This window comes from Ceratotherium simum, chromosome 1 (assembly GCF_057802395.1).
Source record: "Ceratotherium simum simum isolate JZ-2026a chromosome 1, ASM5780239v1, whole genome shotgun sequence".
Lineage (NCBI taxonomy): Eukaryota > Metazoa > Chordata > Mammalia > Perissodactyla > Rhinocerotidae > Ceratotherium > Ceratotherium simum.
Genome location: NC_141900.1, coordinates 92,940,506 through 92,960,320, shown reverse-complemented (window position 1 = coordinate 92,960,320; position 19,815 = coordinate 92,940,506). Strand labels below are relative to the sequence as shown.

Sequence of the window (19,815 nt, the reverse complement as noted above, 5' to 3'; positions counted from 1 at the left end):
ACTGTGCCGGTTTCAATATAAAAATAATATTTTAATTTTTATCAGTTAAATTACATATCCCCCATCTTATAATAGTGTCTTGTTTTCCTGGGGCTTCCTTTATTTTCAAGTTCCTCTTGTACCCTAGTTTGAGAAGCATTGCCTTCATTTCAAAGGAGAGAATATTCTACTGAGCAGGGTTAACGTTGAGAAGGGGACTTTTACTAGCAATATTCAAATCGAAATTCACAGAAAAGTAAATCAAAGTGAAAAAAAGCTAAACAGACTTCCACAAAGCAGATACTTGAATGGATGACTAAATAATGGATTATTTCTTAGTATATTTTTAATTATTCCTCTCGTCTTAATTTTCTGTTCCTAGCGGAGTGGTGACACAGTGGAAAAAACCCTCAAGCTTTTTCTATAACTTACTAGTTCAGAGACTCTTGGCAAATCTTTGCTTTTTCCTCTGCCGTCATCTTATAACTATTTCTTGATCATCGTATTTCTTTAAGTTTCTCTTCACAGAGGCTCTATTTCCATCCCTTCCTCCCTTTAGATCTTCCTTCCTCCCTTCCTTCCCTTTTTCTGTTTCTAAATTTCGTGGAGATCTGTTTGGTTTTTTATGTGCTTCGTGCCATCGTCTTTTTAGCATGTTCTCAGCCTATGTTTTGTGTGTCAGCAGATCCTTGACCTGCTCTCTTCTTGGGGTATTTTGTTTGTTCATCTCTCATACTTGCATTGGGTGAGTCCTTTTTGGAACCCCTAGTTTGGGATGAATAATTAGGGATAGTGGGTTAGTGTGTTTCTGGAAGCTTGACTTTGGGTCTGTTGTCTTCAAACTCTTTCCTAGCAGCGCTCTCCTCCGGGGTTGAGTCTCCTTCTGACAGCAGGACACCTGGCTCAGCGTGGAGGGCTTTGTGTTGTAGTTCTGTGGTGCATGATGTAGCTCCTGTATCTTAAGTTGACTAAGATTGAAACACTCTCTCTCTGAAAGTTGGTCCAGTTTTCACTTTACTTGGTAGCTCTTCTTCATCTGTGATGATTCCCGTTTGTGGGCATCTTCTAGTTTAGTCAAAGATGATGTTTTCTTTTCTGTTTCTCATTCTTTCTGTTATTTTCCGTGAATTTCAAAAATAATTGAAGAGCAGAGAAATTAATGTGGAAGTTTTGCGGTTATAGTCTTGAACTTGTCTTCTGCCTTTATTCTTGCTCCTTTATAATCTACACTCCACAGCCTGCCCGTTCAAAAGCCCAAATGAAAATGTGCGACTTCTCTGCTTCAGAACCTTGCTCCGTTTAGCTTAGAAGGTAAATGACAAGCCCTTGAAATGGCCCCTGCCTCTTATGTCTGTAGTCCTAACTTGCATTACTCCTTTACATTTTAGCCACACTGGGTCACGTGTATATCTGATAACATATTATGAAATTTTATATCTGTACTCTTTTTTCATGTGCCTCATGCTTCACCCTGGAATTATGCTCCTTACTTTCTTATCTAATAAACTTCTGCTTATCCTCCAGAGCCCAGTCAGACGGTTCTTGCTTTCTGGAGCCTTCTTTCACTCTTCTGGAGCAGAATTGGTCTCCCTCTCTTCTGTGCTTCCTCTTTACTTCATGTATGTTATGATCATTACATTTTTTCACTAAATTATAATCATTTATTTACTTATTTTTCTCTTCCATGGGATTATATGTTCCCTGAAATTGATATCTTATTCATCTTTGTATCCCCATCACCAGACACAGGGCCTGGTACTTAATAGGGTCTCAAGTAATAATTATTATTCAACACAATGCAAAGACTCAAACTTGAATGATAATTATTCAGATTTAATAAAACAAGAGAAAGATTTTCAAATGCAGGACTTAAGTTTTCATTTTTGTTGTTTTACTTTGCTGAATCTGAATGAAATGTAAATAAAAGTGTAAAAAAATACTAAAACAGAGCAAAATCAAATATAAATATTCTATAGACTGTAATAAAATACTAGTGATGAGGAAAGAAGTGAGGAGGAGAACTCTAAATCCTGGAGTTATTTGAGTGCTAGTAATAATTTACTGGCAGACGAGAGCAGATGCTATCTCCGAGATGAAGTATGTATGGAGGAGAATAAACAGTCTGGGACAAAACCGCAAGTCATTCAGGTGCAGTGGGAGGAATAAGCAGTGAGCTTTCATACATTCCTCAATTGTAGGTTGAGGAAGATTATCTGTTCCTGGGATTCAACATCTCTGTTTTAAAAATAAATACTTATACTGCTGATTTCATGATATTTCTTCTCTCCTAAGTTCTGTAAAACTTTTTATGCCCATTTCCAGCAATAATGGATGGTGTGCATGTCTCAGTAGTGTAATTTAGTGACTGGTTACCCTGAAAGGTGAAATACTGAGTGAGGATTGAAATACTCCGTATGTCTTAAAATTCCACAAATCCAGGCATGTGGGAGACATTCCACACAGAAACTCAACGTGGCTAATCCCTAGAAAACACTCTGAAATCGATAGTTCTTCCCCACTGCTTGGACATATCGCAGATTGCATTCCCTAGGGACTTTAACGGAGCCATCTGGAATTTTTCAGATTTAATATTAGTGCTTTGCTTTCATAGGAAGGCAGCAAACCCCAGCTTCACAAGCCGTCTACCTGAGACATTCAGCCGTCCATTGGCATGGATTTTTCTTTGTTCCTATAGCTCTATGAGAAATTAATTGCAGACAATCCAAGACGTGTTTTTGCTTACTTCCCATCAGAAAACACTGGGGGTGGAGATGTTTCCTTGTTGCTGACTCTTTTTTATGCGCTAGGCAGCATAAGAAATTATCTCCTCTTATTTCAAATATACGTTTCTCTTTAGACTCACCTTCCAATCCCATGTTACCTATATTCAATACCTGCTCCCCCTCTGTTTTTCCTAATCGTTTAGGCAGATTGTGGGTGTCTCTTTGCTGGGTGCATTGGATGTCTTTTGGCTCTGAGAGTGCCCACATCTGGAGCTTCAGGCTCATTCCCTAGGCCCTTCCCACACAGCTGGCCTAGGAGGCAGCAAACTTGTCTTGAAGTTGGTTTGAAGGTGACATGGTGACTTTTGAGGAGTTCCAGGAGGTGTCTGAGTCTGAACCCTAGTGTGGTGGTGCTGAAATTAATTCAATTCAATACATTTTAATCAGGGGCCCACTCTGTTCTAAGTAGGACATGGCCCTGGTTTCCAAGGAGCTCAGAACCTAGTGGGGAGGACTGGTATGGGACAGGATGGAATAAGGGAACTCAAAGGAGAGGATCCACTAGCACCTGGGGAGCCCAAGTGGCGTTTCTCAAGCAGCCAACTCTACAGTGATGACTTAGTAGTGTGTTAGGTTCCCTCTCACTGCTTTCTGTGTCCATCTCCCAGATGCCCATTTTCTCTCTGCCAAATCTTGGGACTCTCTGTAGTTTTCACATGCAAAAGTTTACTTGAAGTGACCCATAAGGTTGAAATGATTTCACATTTTGCCACTAGTAGAAGTTCAAGGCTCTCTCACTGTTACTACTGTGTCCTGATACTTTACTGTTTGCTCACATAGTGGACAAAAATATTACTGATCAGTAGATAAAGTAAAGCAGTAGCTAAAATTTTCCTTCAACCACTATGCATCCACTGAATAATTCTTGCCCCAACATTTGTCATCACGTCTTATAAATATTAGTTATATTAATGAGTAGCTTTATTACCAAATTATCGCATTTGCGTTTGGTCACCTGCCTGCTCCGAACTCCAGCAGGCTGATCGTTTAGAGGAGAGGACTCCTTCCAAGTGGTTTCTTGCCTTTCCCTTCAAAATTCTGACACCTCTGAATATGGTACTATGCATCTCTTTCTTCCAAGAAAAGGATGAGTTGGTAGTCAAGACTGTATCTTTCAAGGTGGAGGGAGAATTCATCCAGAAGTTTGTATCTGTATTGCTCAAAGTAACTCAATTAGTTGTCAGCTGAGGAAGAACAAAAGGTTTTTATTGTGAAAGAGCATGGTAGGAGAAGGGGAAAAGATGCCAAAAGAAGCAATAAGCAGTAGAGGAAGACAAAGATGCTCCATTGGTATCTTACTACCATAGCTAGAGCGGATCCCCAAATGATATGCAAAACTCATTGATTTGTAAAAGTTCTGTGGGACCCCAGTGATCATGCTCTTGCCTCATCTTGATTCTCACAGGTTTAGAGACGTTAAGGCCAGCAGGTAGAGGGTCTATATCATGCTCACTCAAACGTTACATTCCACAAAAAGTGGAAACAAAAAACAATAATGATAAGGGTACATGCCATTTTTTTTACTTCTGTCTCAATTTTTACTGTTCAAGTAGATTTCTTTTTACCTACAGATGCTCAATCTAGTGCTTATTTATGTCCTTAGCATTTTCTCTGGAAGCCTGGCCTTGGGCACTTAGTGACATCACAGGATTTCATTCATTACCACATTTCTATGAGTTTTCTCTCTGTGTGTGATAAATCCAGACTTAATTAAGTTTGTTGCAGTCCTGTGACACCATGCAGTAGACTGGCATTTTAGCAACATCTACCACTCAACCAATCCAGGTAAGCTTTGGGAGTTATTGATTAGAATATACCATGCAAACAACACATTAATTACACCATCGACTATATTGAATTTCTATTTAACTGAATTTGGGGGGTATAATTTCTATGAGATTATTCTTGATCACTGTTGTACTTATAATTATCAGATCACTTACAAAAGATTTATCATGCTTATTATTTTATTTTAGGTCACCAGTCTCTTCAGAAGATCACGGTAAGAATCTGTCTTACTTATACTAATTCAGGATTTGAAAGTTGTTCTCAACTAAAAGTTGAGTCCTTGAATTTCGCTGTGAGAGGGAAGAAGTATTTAAGACAATGTCCCTAAAATATTTACCTTGTATTTTTTTAGTGTGAAATGTGAAGCACTTTTAAAAACTTAATTCATCCTAGCTAAATTTGATATGTCGTATTATCTTCAAATCCGTTACAACCATTTTGGTTGACAGGTATTGCGAAGCTTAATGTATTCTGCCTGATTTCTGTCCCACCAGATACTTTTTGTGACTTTGGGCCAGCCCTGTACCTTCTCTGAATCACAGATTTTTCATCTTTAAAAATGGGAATTTCTAGTAGATAGTCCCAAAAATCCCTTCCAGACTGGACATTGGGATTTGCAGAGGGTGTTATGAGTCTGAGATGAAGCTAATTGATAGTGGTATGAGTTGTTATCCAGCTCCAGGGAGTTATTTGCATTTTAAGAGACAACTATTTCATTTAAAGGCTAAGATGTATAGTTTTGTCACATCTAACCTTTGGAGTTGTCTATTTATTCAATCAGTCATTCTAAAATGTTCGTTAAGTGTCTACAGTGAGTCAGTTATGCTATATAATCATGTTATACAAATATGCCGTATGGGGCTATATGCAGAGACAATGTGGGGTGTGAAACAGAATTTTCCCTCGAGGAGCTTTATGAGTCTAGTGGGGAGGGGATGTGGAGTGACGCATGCTTACTTCAGTACAAAGCAGAGTGTGATTAGTCTTATAAAAGAGGGATAAACCAGGACTCCAGGAGTACTACTGGCGTTCCTCTTCATGCAGTCCCTGATTTAGCTAAGGGCGCTGTTATTCGTTCAGCCAGCCATCTAAAAAGCTGTGAAAGCTGTTTTAAGCTTCCCTCTTCATCCCCTTGCTTCCTCTTGGTCACTAAATCCTATCAACTCTGTGTTTTATACTTCTTTAGTCTCCATCTCTTTTCTTTCCCCATTGCTTTAGTTTAAGGCCTCTCCATGTCTTACTTGGATCTTTTAAAATTGCCTTTTAACTGGTATCCATACCTCCAGATTTCCTTCCTCAGTTCACTGTATACCTAGATAGCACCAAACTGATTGTTCTATAGTAAAATTCTACTCCCATTGTCCCTAGGATAGAATCCTTTCAATCGACCAAATTGTATTCAGCTTTCCAATATTATATTTTAACATGGAATAGAAAGTCCTAAATGCTGGAATCTTTGTCTTCCTCTACTGCTTATTGCTTCTTTTGGCATCTTTTCCCCTTCTCCTACCATGCTCTGTGCTCTGGCCGTGAGGCGCTACATCCAGTTTCCGGAACTTGCCAGTTTATCATGTGTCCCTGCTGTTGTCCATACTGTTCTTTCTGACAGGAAGTTACTCCTCCCTTTTGCCATATAGACAGTTTATACTTAGTATTTGAGACCTCGTTAATCATCTCATCCTCCAGGAGAGCTTCCTGACTCGTTATCACTGCATCAAATATTTTTCTTCATTCTAGAATTTAAGGCACAAATTTGATGCTTGATTTGCCTGTCTGTCCTGCTAGGCTGTGAGTTCTTTGACACAGATCCCCCAGAACAGAAACATGCAAACGATGTTTATTAAGTGAATGAATGAGGACATGGAAAGGGAGTCTTAGGCAGGCCTCTTCTGCTGCCGTACCACGAGATCTGCCCCAATATTGACATGAAGCTGTGTCATGTCCTATGAAGAACCATAGGGCAAACTATGTTTAGACCCATTAACTCAGAATTAGGCAATCAACCACCTACTGATGACTTTTTGTTGCATGCTAGTTTGCTCGTTGGTGTTGGTATGACTAGGTTTTTATTGCATATTTAGAAGTCCTTGGGCTTCCAGTTTCAAATGTTAGCTAGAAACTTGTGTTTGGTTTTTATTTTGAACTAGGGTTCCTCTTAATGAACTTTGTTTGCTTTTGCTTTCCTATCAATAAGAACTTCACCTCCATTTCAAAAAAAAAAAAAAAATGAGTGGGTCTTCTGAATTGCAATTCTGTAGTCTACTAGGAATTCTTAAAAGATTATGAGCTATCAGTGAGCATATATCGATGTCATTAGAAGTCCTAAAAGGTGACTTGCTCAGTATTAACAGCACTTCAGAATTGATTAAGAACTGGTATATGTGATTAGTTGAAGAAACATTATCCAAATTAAAAGGCTTTTATATTTTCATGGCTTCAAAAATGTATTACATGTCCATGCCTCTTAGTTTGATTCTGCAACTTCCAAAATTATTCAAATATGTAATGTAAAATTAAATGCTAATTTATCTAATCTTATCTAATTTTTCATCATCTTCTAGCCCGTGTATCCTTGGAAAAACATTCTTATCCTTTTCCTTATCACCAAGATTTTCTACCTAACACTCAAAATATGTTTTCTTTTGTTTTTACATTTTTAAGTGTTCATATTTACTGTAGTTAGCATAAAACCTCTTGAATATTATATCATCAAGTTTACATTTGTACACTATAATGACATGCAACATACTTGGAAGAGCGGTAAGATGTAGCATTTTTGCTTTCTCCAACTTATGAGTAGAAAAATTGAGGCACATTGGGCAAATGGATTGTGCTATTGGAATATAAAGCTCTGTGCCTACCCATTTTCTATGTCGTTTGTTTTCCAGCAATGATCCAACATCTCTCTCTAATAACTGGTCATTTCCGCTATCTCCAAAAGAGACTTCATTCTGGAGAAAATCTAATTTTCCAAAGTTCGATAACCCTGGCATTCTCTATTTGCACAGATTACCCTTTCATGGAAAGTGTACTTGACTATCATGTCTATGTCACTTACCCTGTCTTAGTTTCAGTTTCCTTATCTGTAAAATGGGGCTAATCACATCTACCCTACCTCAAGGGAAGGTTGTGAGGTCAGATGGGAAATCATCTGTGAAATCACTTTCCAGTTTGTTAAAAGCACCCCAAACATAATGCTATTACCATCCAGGCAGTGGAGGAGGCAGTGTGAGTTTACTAGGGATGTTGGCTCAGCGTGGCATACTGCCTTTGAAAAATTAAAAGGTGTGCAGAAAGGGGTAGAGGGAGAAGGGTTCCCTTCAACATTATCATTAAATCTTAAATTTTCATTGAAAACCTTTTTATATCTGGGCGAGGAAGAGTAAAATGTTTAATACACAATTTAGTTTTTAGTGCCAAAGTTAAAGGTTCAGTTCATGATTAGATGTGTGTTCATATAGAATTGGCAATACAAGGCATAAATAAAATGTAGAATGTTTCCATTTATATAAAAGAGTATCAGAGTCATTAAAAATAAAGGCCAAAGTTTACTGAGCACTTATTATGTGGAGACACTGTGCCAAAGTGTTTCAGCTACATTATTTCATTTCATCTTTCACAAATAACACTACCGAGTAGATGTATTATCCTCATTTTATAGTTGGGGAAACAGGCTCCAAGTACTTAAATAACTCGCTGAAGCTCATGCAGATAGTAAGTGCTAGAGTTAATTTTTAAACCCAATTCTAACACCCAGCTCTTTTTCTTTTATCCACCGTGTCCCCAGAAAACAAAAGAAATGATTGTCAGCATTAAGGTGAATGATAGAATTATAGAGAAAACATTTTTTTCCTTCTAACAAGAATTTATTTACTACCGCATAAATAATTTCTTTTTAATGACAAAACAAAACAGGACAAAAATAACAACTTCTCCCTCCTGCTGGGAATGATTTGTCCCTGTAGAAAAAAGTAAATACCAATGTCACATTCTCTCATAATTAGTTAACTGAGTGAAACCGAAGCTTCAGGGAAACCTGCCATGCTAAATCCCAGTGGAAACATTACATTTTAATGTTACATCTGGAAGCTGGAGTCCTACTCCTTGTCGGGAGATAAGCTTGGCAGTGATTGATTGCCCCGTCCTATGAGTTTTCTCTGCGTTTAGTGCCAATCACTTCATCATTTAAATTGCTCCAGGGGCCACCTCCTGTGCCCGGGCATCTTCGCCTGCCCCAGTCTCTCAGACTCTGTTCTGTCACCTTAGCCTCCTTATTTTACAGCCTTCTCAGAATGCCTCTCTGCTGCCACTCGCCACCTGTGCCAGGGCCCTGGCAGAGGGTCATCTTCCAACTAATGTCTGTCCACTTACAAAGTAAAAGACATTACTTGACTCTCTTGAAAGGAAGTGCCAACAATCTGATTGATTCCCCTGGAATGTCTGAAGCAGGCACCCTTTCCATCCTACCTCCCCCACCTGTTGGCAGTCATGGCTCTCATCTTATATGGTAGCTTTTTTGTTGCAACAGTAACAGTGGCCAAAGATGAGAGTAGGGGGTATCTGGAAATAAAATTGTAACAACCACGATCATTAGTGTAAGTGCCCAAGTATGAGTCCACTGTCAGGTTTGGAGGCAATTTTACTTGGCAGTATGTTGTGCAAAGAAACACGTCGTGGTGAGGCCTAGAGCTCTTTAAAGTATCGACAGCTATCTCTTGGACCAAATACCGTAGATTCATTTTTCTCTCTAGTATAAATATATATAGTTTTACTGAAATAGAAAACATTCGTAAAAATGTATAAAATGTATCTGCTCCGTTTAAATAATAACGAAAAGGAACTACTGTGTATCCTGTCGCTAGTCTAAGAAATAAAACATTTGTAGTTATCTGGAAGCTTCGTGTTTGCCTTTCTGATTGCATTCTCTTCCTTCTCCTATAGAGGTAACTACTATTTGGTTTTTTTTGTTAAGAATTTCCTTGTTTCTTTTTATCATTTTACTACATATATGCACATTCCACATATGAACGTGTGTGTGTGTGTATATATATATTCCACATATTATGTGTATGTATAATTTTGCTTATTTTGAACTTTCATAAATTGAGTCATGTTGTAAACTCTTTGGTAACTTGCTTCTTTTGTTCAAAATAATGCTTTTATGATTCATCCTTGTCGATGAGTACCATATTCATTTTTAATTTTTCATGTTATATAGTAGTCTATTGTATGAATACGTAACAATTTATATATCCAGATTCTGCTGATGAATGTTTACGTGGACTACAGGGGTTTTTTTACTATTGCAAACCATATCATTATGGACATTATTTTTTATAACTCCTCCTGGTGTCCATGTGCCAGAATTTCTTGAGGGTTTAAGCCTGGGGATGGCATCATTAAGTGGTAGGTTATACACATATTTAACTTATCACATAATAACCAACTGTTTTCCAAAATGATCATTCTGATTTACACTCCCAACTGCAGTAGATACAAGTTCCCATTGATGCACACCCTTGCCAACACTTGTTATTAACTGATTAAAAGTTTTTAGCCAGTTTGGTGGAGTATCAAATGGTATCTTGTGATTTTAATTTTCATTAAATGTTTACACATGAAAATGAGCATTTTTCATATATTTATAGGCCATTTCTGTTTACTCTATTTCTTTTGCCCATTTTTTCCCACTGAGTTGTCTTTTTCTTAATGAGTCATAAACATTTTTGTGTATTCTAGGTAAAAATATTTTGTTGACTATATGTGTTGCAGATTTTCTCCAGTTTGTGGCTTACCTTTTCTAACTTTTTTGAGGAATCGATATTCTTTAATTTAATGTAATCAAATATTAATATTTTATCTATAGTTTATACCTTTGGTGTGTTCTTTAAAGAAATCCTTTCATAGCATAATCCTAAGGACATTGTCCCACGATCTCTTGTACAGTTTTTATAGTGTTGTTCCTTCATATAAATTTTAGAATCAGCTTATCAACTTTTGTGTTGTGATTTTCATGTCAATTGCGTGAATCTATGTCAGTATAAAGAGAATTCATATTTTTATGATAATGAGTCTTCCATCTCAAACCATATCTCTTTATATTTAATTGGCTTTTTTAAGACTAATTGGACTTTTTAAATGCCTATCAATGGAGTTTTATAACTTTCTTCATGAGAGGCTTGGCCATCTTTTTTTTTTTTTTTTTTTTTTTGTGAGGTAGATCAACCATGCTGATCCTCCTCTTTTTGCTGAGGAAGACCGGCTCTGAGCTAACATCTATTGCCAATCCTCCTCCTTTTTCTCTCCAAAGCCCCAGTAGATAGTTGTATGTCATAGTTGCACATCCTTCTAGCTGCTGTATGTGGGATGCGGCCTCAGCATGGCCGGAGAAACGGTGCGTCAGTGCGTGCCTGGAATCCGAACCCGGGCCACCAGTAGCAGAGCTCAAGCACTTAACCGCTAAGCCATGGGGCCGACCCCATCTTTTGTTAAATATATCCTTAGGTACTTTACATTTTTTTAGTGATATTTTATGTTATAGTTTTAAAATTTTCTAAATGGTCATTGTTGGCCATTAAAATGACTTTTAGAATCTTGTCTATTTCTGTAATATCTTGGGAGAGCCCATCAATAAAATTGTCTCAGACTGGCATTTCCTTTATGGGAAAAATTTCAATCACAGATTCATATTCTTTAATGTTTGTAGGGCTAGTCAGATTTTCTATTTCTTCTTGAATAAGTATTGGTTACTATTTTTTAAGGAATTCATCCATTTTATTAACGGTTTTTTCATTTTTGGGCATAAATTTTTTATAATATCTTCTTGTTATCTGTGAGATCTGAGGTTACCTCTACCTTTTCATTTTTAATATTATTTGTGTCTGCTTCTCTCTTGTGAGTGTGTCTATCCTTTCTCTCTCTCGCCAGAGCCGTGGAGCCCTGTTTATATTATTGGTTTTTCAAGAAACTATTTTGTAGCTTCATTGGTCCTCTGTATTATATATTTGTTTTCTGTTTCATATCATTATAATTTCCTTCCTTCTAATCATTTGGCTTATTTTATTCTTTTTTTACTTTTTTTCTAACACAGACATTTAAGTACAAACAGTCCCTCAGTGCTTTCTCTTCTCTACATGTCTCCTTATGGAATTCTGTTTAGATGTATATTAGATGTTTTCATGCTGTCTTATATGTCTCACCGCCCCTTTCATGTTTTATATCTCTTTGTTTCTCTGGAGTGCATCTTGGATAATTTCTTCAAAGTTGTTTTCTTGTTCATTTTTACTGAATTTTATTCATGTATTTTAGGATTATTCTATGTGAGCTGCTCGTTTCCTTGGCCTTGATGCATGAGGATTGTTTAAGTTCTTCAGAGAGGTTTTTCAGTCACCACCCAGAACTACCAGTCACTATTAGTATAAATTAATTCTCCATTTGTGAGTTTGTATGTGTGTGTGCTTGCTTCTTGTTTAGAATAAACAGGAAACACAGAGACGTTGATTCAGAGTGTGTGGTTTTCAGTTGATGGCAGTAACTTCACCTAAGAATTTTCTTTGTTTTTGTTTTTAATTCCACACAGCACCAAGTTTTCTTGCTGAGTCCTTTGTAGGCTTGATTTCTTATTCATTTTTACATGGGTTTAGCTCTTTGGGGGCACACTTTTATGTGGGAGTCTTTTTGGGTAAGTTCCAGGCTTTATCTTCTGTCTCCTGTGCCTCACACACAAGGCACATCGAAGAGTGGCTCCAAGTCCTTGGGGTTTGGTAGAAACCTTCAGGATGTCAGGTAGTTTTGGCACCTGTTCATCTGCTATTGTCGCTGAATTTTTAGTGGATCTATGGGTTCCTTACTGTCTTTCTTAACAGTGGGGATTGTGTGTGTGTGTGTGTGTGTGTGTGTGTGTGTATGATGAGGTTTGTTTGAAAGGTTTTTTTATTTTTGTTGTAAAATAAAACATAACATATAGCTTAGCATATTAGTAACACGTTAACACCCTTATACCTATCACCAAGGCCAAAAATAGAATTCCCTCCATGTGTCTCCATCCTAATTGCATTCCCACCAGGCCTCTAAAAGTAACCGCCTTACTCTAAAAGTAATGCGCTTAAGTTCGTGAATTCCGCTTCACGGGCCGGGATTTGTAGGTTTGGATCCTGGGCGCAGACCTACACACAGCTCATCAAGCCATGCTGAGGTGGGGTCCCACATAGAAGAGCTAGAGCTGTACAACTATGATATACAACTATGTACTGGGGCTTTGGGGAGAAAAAAGGAAAAAAAAAAAATAGAGGATGGTTGGTAACAGATGTTAGTGCAGGGCCAATCTTCCTCAAAAAAAAAAAAGTAACCATTATCCTGACTTCTACAGTAATTTTTTTGCATTGCTATAAAATTTTATCCCTCAAGTGTGCTATTCTATATACTATAGGTTAATCTGGCCCAGTTTTTAAAGTATGGTATGTCTTTTAAGTCTCTTTTAAATACAGGTTCCCCATCGACCCCTTCCTTTTATTGAGAATTTATTATTGAAGCACCCAGGCCATTTGAACTGCAGAATTTCACTGACTGGACTTTGCTGAGTGTACACTAATGGCACAGTTCACATGTTCGTCTGCTTTCTGTGTTTCCCACTAATTAACAACTGGATCCAGAGCTTGATCAAACTCCGGTCTGATCTGTTGCAAGTCCATTGGTGGTGGTATGTTCTTTCATTGGGTGCAAGTGGTGTCTGGATTTCACTGTTTTTTTTTGATGTCCAGTACCTATATTTATTACTTGGGGGTTATAAAATAGTGATATTCTAATTCTATCATTGGGATTTTTCTAATTCTATCATTTTATAAAGAGGTACTTCCTCTCTTCTACTGTTTGATTACTCAGTGACACAGTTCCACACAGGAAAGCAGAATGAATGTATGAGTCTGTCCTTTTATTTATCTGGTTATCAAGATAATTCACTGGTTCCTCATCACCTTAAAAAATGAGCAATTTTTAAAAATATCTTCATGAGTTAATGATTTCAATATGTTTAGTGGACTTCATTGCATTACAATTCTTATTCTTGTGGAAGTTAAAATTGTTCTATCTTTGCCTGAAGGGAGCACCTTCAGGTTGGCTCCTAAGACCTATGACATTGCCCTCATATTCTTAGATAAATTCCTTGATTCTTGGCGTGGCAAGATGTTTCAAGCACATCTGTATTTCTTGCCCTGGACATCATTTCTCTAAAACCTCTTAGTTTCTTTAAATGAGAAATAGTATTTCAAGACCACAATCTGGGCGCTATGTGCTACCATGTTGGTCGTTGTTTCTGAGCCTTTTTGGTGATCAGAAGTGAGATAGTTTTATACAGATTAAGGATGTATATATACACATACACATATACATCTTTAATCTTTTGTTTTATCCCACTTTTAACATACAATATTCTCAGTATATTACCGCATGCAATTATGATTCCTGAAAGCATTAAAATATATTTCCTTGTATTTTTGTTGATTTATATCTTGATATTAAGATCATCTAGCCACTGCATACTATAATTTCTCCCTTTTAACATTCCTTTTTGACTTAGTTGCAAAAGTAGCTAGTTAATCTCACCATCAGTCATTATGCTGAAGTTTCTCTAGTTCTTTTGGTTGTCTGAACCTCATTCTCTAGTATATTCCTTAGGAAAATCTACGAGAACAGTATTTTCTGAGTTCTTTCATGTAACAGTGGTTTGTCTGGACCCTTTACCCTGGAGAATTAGTTGTGCTGCATAGAAAATCATCGGGTCACGTGTTTGCTCCTTGATATTGTAAATGTTCCATTTTCTCCTAGCATAAGTATTGCTGTTAAAGTCTAATGATATCGTTCTCCTTATGAAAGTGACATTTTTTGTGTAGATAGCAAAGGACATTTTATTTTCCTTTAATGTCCAGTACTTTTATGAAAATGTGCCTTGGTGTAGATCACTTTGAGACATTACTGTTCTCAGATATATAATATATTTAAATATATAGTTTTAATTTTTTAAAGAAAATTTCAGAACAGTTTTCTTGAATTAAATGTTTGTATTTGTTTTATTGTTTTGCTCTGGTTTTTTTCTTAGGAACTCAATTTATATGTTTATGTTTTTACCTATCGTCAACATTTGCCATTTTCTCTCACATTCCTTTTATCTCTTTTCTTGTTTCTTTTTGATTTTTAAGTTTCCTTATTTGTATCTTCTACTTTTCTTAAAGCTTTCTTCACTGAATTTATTTGTTCTTGTGTTCCTTCTAGTTTAGTCTTAATTTGCAAAATGATCTTTTTCTATTATTTCTAGTTCTCTGTTGAATTATATCACCTAATTTCTGAATTATTCTAATTCTGATTCATGCTATTTCTTTATATCATGTATCACTTTATTAATGTCTTTAAACTCCCTTGAAGTAGTATGTTACTTTTTTTTTTAGCAAGTCTTTGTGGTACAGTTCCATTGTCTGTAGGAATGTTATTCTGTTCCTTATTCTCTTTTTCTAAAATAACTATATGAGATTTTACCTCATTATCTTTGTTTTGCTATTTTTATATAAAATTAATTTATCTGAGTTTTAGGAAAAAAAATATTTCAGTTAGCTATTCTAACATCAGGGAGCTCTTTCTTCTCTTGGTTTTGTGTACCGTTAAGAATCTGGTAGCTTTTTTCTCAGACTTCCTGACTTTGACTCCTATTCTCACTTTCATCCAGACCTCGTTCCTTCTGTTGTCTCTGTTCTGCACAATGTGTGTTCCACTCACAGAAGTTTACCCTCTGTTTGGGTCCAGTCTTGAAGGGGAGTCCTAGATGGTCAGTTTCAAGAGTTCACAGGGGCTACAATGCTCTGGGTACCCTTAGTCCTTACTGGCGCCCTTGCACTCATGTGCCGTGGGAATGGAAAAACTTCTGACAGTTTCTGTAGCTGGTCTCATATTGATTGACCTACTGTACTTTTCAGGGAACACCTCTTGGCTATTTTGAAGCTTTTCCATTCTTAGGTCCATCAGCTGCCCCACTGCTTTCCTGTGCCTTCCTGTGCAGACACTGATAGAGTGCGGGTCTTTTGGTTATTGGTCGCTTCTCTCCAGCCACTTGCAATTTTGAGGTTTATAAGGATAACTTATCTTGTTTTGTTTTAAATTTTGACCATATGTTTTTGTTTTTTCTACCTAGTTTCTTTGTTTCTCTATATGTGGAGATCCAGGAATATTCAAAAAGTCTACTGCATTTATTACCACCATCTTCCCATATTTCCTGATTTTTTTTTTTTATCCAGCATTTTAGTTTAAATTGTTAGGAAAGTTCAGTGTATCTCATTCCCCTTACTATCAAAAACAGAAACTTGGAGGCTGGCCCAGTGGTGTAGTGGTTAAGTTCGTGCACTCCGCTTCAGTGGCCCAGGGTTCGCAGGTTTGGATTCCGGGCGCGGACCTACGCACCGCTTATCAAGCCATGCTGTGGCAGGTGTCCCATATATAAAGTGGAAGAAGATGGGCATGGATATTAGCTCAGGGCCAATCTTCCTCAGCTAAAAGAGGAAGATTGACGACAGATGTTAGCTCAGGGTTAATCTTGCTCGCCAAAAAAAAAAAAAAAAGAGAAACATATTCATTTTTATCCAAATAAAAGTTAAACATCTTGAGAGTTATATTTTTAAAAAAATTCTATGATACCTTCTGAAGTTGAAAAATTAAAGAATAATTGAGTTTTGAAAACTAAAGTTGAAGGGATTAATGATTTGGGTCCTTGTGTTTTAGCAAAATAATTTCTATTACTCCTTTTAAATTATTTGGCATAATACACTCTTATGTGTACTTAAAACTAAAAAGATATCAGCATTTATCAAAACTTTATAAGTGCCAGGCAGTGTCCTGAGATATGTTCTGTTGAGGCTTAAAGTGATTAAATAGCTTCTTTAAGGTGACACCCAACTAATAATATATACTTAACCAACTACTCTAAATGTTTTACATATATTTAATCTTTACAACAGTCGTAGTACTACTGTTATTCCCATTTTATAGATGAGGAGACCAAGGCACAAACCTATTAGCTGACTTGTCCAAGGTCACATGCAGAGCTAGGAAGGGTTAGAACTCGGATTCAAACTCAGGTAATCTAGATCCAGATCCTATTCTTAGCCACCCCTCATACTGTCTCTCAATAGCATTGCTGAGATTTGAGCTCATGTCATAGGAAATCATGATTGTTTTTGTTGAATAGAGACTTCGTAATTATCGGGTGGGTATTGATCCTTAAAGATGAAGATTTTGGTTATGTATTTTTTTCACGTCAGTGAGCAGTACCCTTGACACAGAAGAGCAATTCAAAGACATATTTTTGATCCAATTCTCCTTCACCTATACTTCCATAATCAAGGAAACAGAGATCTAATTTCCTGTCAATAGCACTCATTCTTAAAAAGGTAGAATTCTTGAAAGAAAGCTGTTTCCTTGAGGAAATATCACAATAGGAAGATAATTATTATGACCAGAATAGTGGAGTGGATTAAGAAAGTTAGAAGTTCTCCCCTTTTATTATCTATAAACCATTTATCAGTAGGATGCAATGCATAAACCTGGCCAATGATACAGATATAAACATCTGCAGATCTTTAAATGCTAGAAAGAGCTTTCAGAATTGGCCATCACAATATGCTACTTTGCAATGACTTTGGGCTAGCTAATGCAAAATTGCTAGAGTGTTCTTTTTTGCCCTATATTCCGTTTCTGACTATGGAATCTCCCATTGGCTTTTTAATTAGATTCAAACATTTTAGTGCTCACTTTTGAGGCTCTTCGTCACCCTGGTTTAGCTCATGTTGCTTTAGTGAATTATTTCTGCTCCCTGCTTGTGGGCGCCTCTCCAGATCCAAGCTCCCTTGTATTCACTCAGCCATATGGTTTATATCAGATCCTACCATCTCTCTGGCAGATCACCTTCACTGTCCTTCATTCGAGTCCCTCCTCAGTGCTCATTAATCCCTGTGTCTTGGAACCACCTCCGTAGATTCTAAGGACAAACAATGATGAATTTTCCTTACAACTCAAATGCCCATGATTTCTCCTTCTCTATTCACTTACTGGTTTTTTGAGTGTATTCCAAATTTTTTTCCCTATGGGTGGTGTTGCCCTTATTATTTAACTATAAACCCATGAATAGAGATGTTGCCCCATTCTAGGCTGTGCGCTGGCGCAGAATCGATTCTCTCTGTACAAGTCTCACTGTTAGGTTTGCTGCAGTATGTGGTGTTGGCAAACAGAAACTTTCAATACACGTCTTTGAATTCCATTGTAGCCTCATTAACATTGTTCCCTGTTGTAGAAGATAGGTTAGTACTGGTCCTTTTCCAAAGAAACTCAGTTACTAATGTGCTGAAAAGATGGCCTTTTATGGTGGTCTCACTGGGGGCTCCCCGAAGACTGTGTGAAAGGAAAGGAATAAATGACAGCATGCTTTTCCTTGGCTAGCCTTCTTTCACATTTGCTAGGAAAACAGGCCATCACTGCTGATTAAAAAACAAAATAAAACAGAACAGGCAAACAAAACAAAACAACCCCCCCTGGGCTTTCCAAAATCAGGTTATGTTACTTTGTATGTGTCCTGACCCCACCATTCTCTCTCATTATAAATCTCACTATTGATTGTAACCATATAATCCTTTGATCTTTTTGGTTTCTTTGGAATGCTTTGTTGGTGATGATTATCTAATTATCTTTTGAAGCTTTATTATAAATGTGTGTGTGGGGGTGTGCTCTGTTCTAAGATTACCTACAACTTTCCTTTAGACTGCCTTTGACCTCAAAGAATATTTAAGTTAAAGTATTTAAACATTGCAAAATAAGAAAGTAACAGAAAAAAGGAGAGAGTTAGAAAGGGAGAAAGGCTAGCCTCCTGGTTTGCTTTTAATTGGATGGGTGGGCAGAGGCAGTCAAATAAGATGATGTGTCATGGATCCTCTGGCAACAGTGAAGCTATTGTAGATTTCATTCCTACAGATAAGTCACTATAGTGTTTAAAAAGGGACTAGGAAATGCCTGACTTGGTTCCTAGGTAGTCATCTATGACAGCAGAAATGAAGAATCGAATTGTGCTTACTTTTTAAAGTTTACTGTGTTTATTTAAGATTTTTACTGTATGAAATGGGATGATCTGGGTTATATTAATGACCACGTAACCAAGGGGCTAGGCGGGTACACTGAAGGTATTGTTGTGCAGTCCTTATATGAGGATAATTATTCTCCATTTGTCTGTTTTCTACTTGACTAGAAACCCTAATATTCAATGAAAACTTCTTCCCCAGTGTGCTTCACCTAAGGTTTATTTCTTATTTCTGTGGCTTCTTCTTGCAAAGAACTGGGTAGGCACTGGTGACCGGTTCCCTGAATCGTGGTCTTAGCCTCAGCGTCTCTTATCATGATTGCCAGTTGCAGAATATTATACTGTACTGTTACCTGTTCAGTTGGTTCCTAGACGGTTTAGTCATGGATTTGTTATTTCAACCTGTATGTTCCAGTGTCTTGGAAGCATTTTTTCTCTGTAGAGTTTTGTTTTCCCAGGCTGTCTGTTATAGCTACTTAGGCCTGTACTGTCCTGGATAGAACTGAGAAAATAGTCATTAGTCCAGCTCTTTTACAAAATAATGAAGTCAACTAAAATACATCCTCTTTTTGCCAGCCTTCTAAGTAAATCCTCATTTTATGGGTCCATTTTGGGTGTCCAAAATTTTAGGGTGTGACTTTCTTAGCTTCATACAACATCCCTTCATAACTCCACATAACACCTATGAGCAGTACTTTACTACAGCGTTTCCTTCCCCCAGCATTGCAACTTTGTTTTCTGTATCTTCCCTCATCAGAGCCAGGAAAGTGTGGGGTATGGGGACAACTAAAACTGCATCCCTCTGGCCTGACCAGGGAAGTGTTGGGAAGATAGTACCTCATGTCACCACCTAAAGACACCATAGTACTGTTTGACAGTCTATACAGCCAAATAAGGGAGGCAGTGTAGTACCCTGCTAGAGAGAACAGCCTCTCTGGTCAGTGTTGCACCCACTGGGTTTACGTTCCAGCTTCTCTACATGTTAGCGATGTAGCCTCTACCTAATGACTTAACCTCATAAGCCTCAGTTTTTTCATCCTTTAAATGGGGATGATGACAATAATAGTATATATCTAGTAGATTTATCATGAGGATTAAATTAGGTCATACAGGTAAAACATTTAGCTCTATGTCTAGCATATAGTTTACTTGCAAATATTA

At 37.2% G+C, this 19,815-nt stretch overlaps 1 protein-coding gene across 9 annotated transcripts in view; it reads left to right on the top strand.

The window, feature by feature from the left end:
• DGKI (diacylglycerol kinase iota) overlaps positions 1-19,815 on the top strand; it is a 311,737-nt gene that overhangs the window by 257,492 nt on the left and 34,430 nt on the right. For all 9 annotated transcript variants that reach the window (XM_087431348.1, XM_087431314.1, XM_087431324.1 and 6 more), the window contains one exon: positions 4,739-4,764. In XM_087431348.1, coding sequence (XP_087287474.1) covers positions 4,739-4,764 — 26 coding nt within the window. The remainder of the gene's footprint in view (positions 1-4,738; positions 4,765-19,815) is intronic.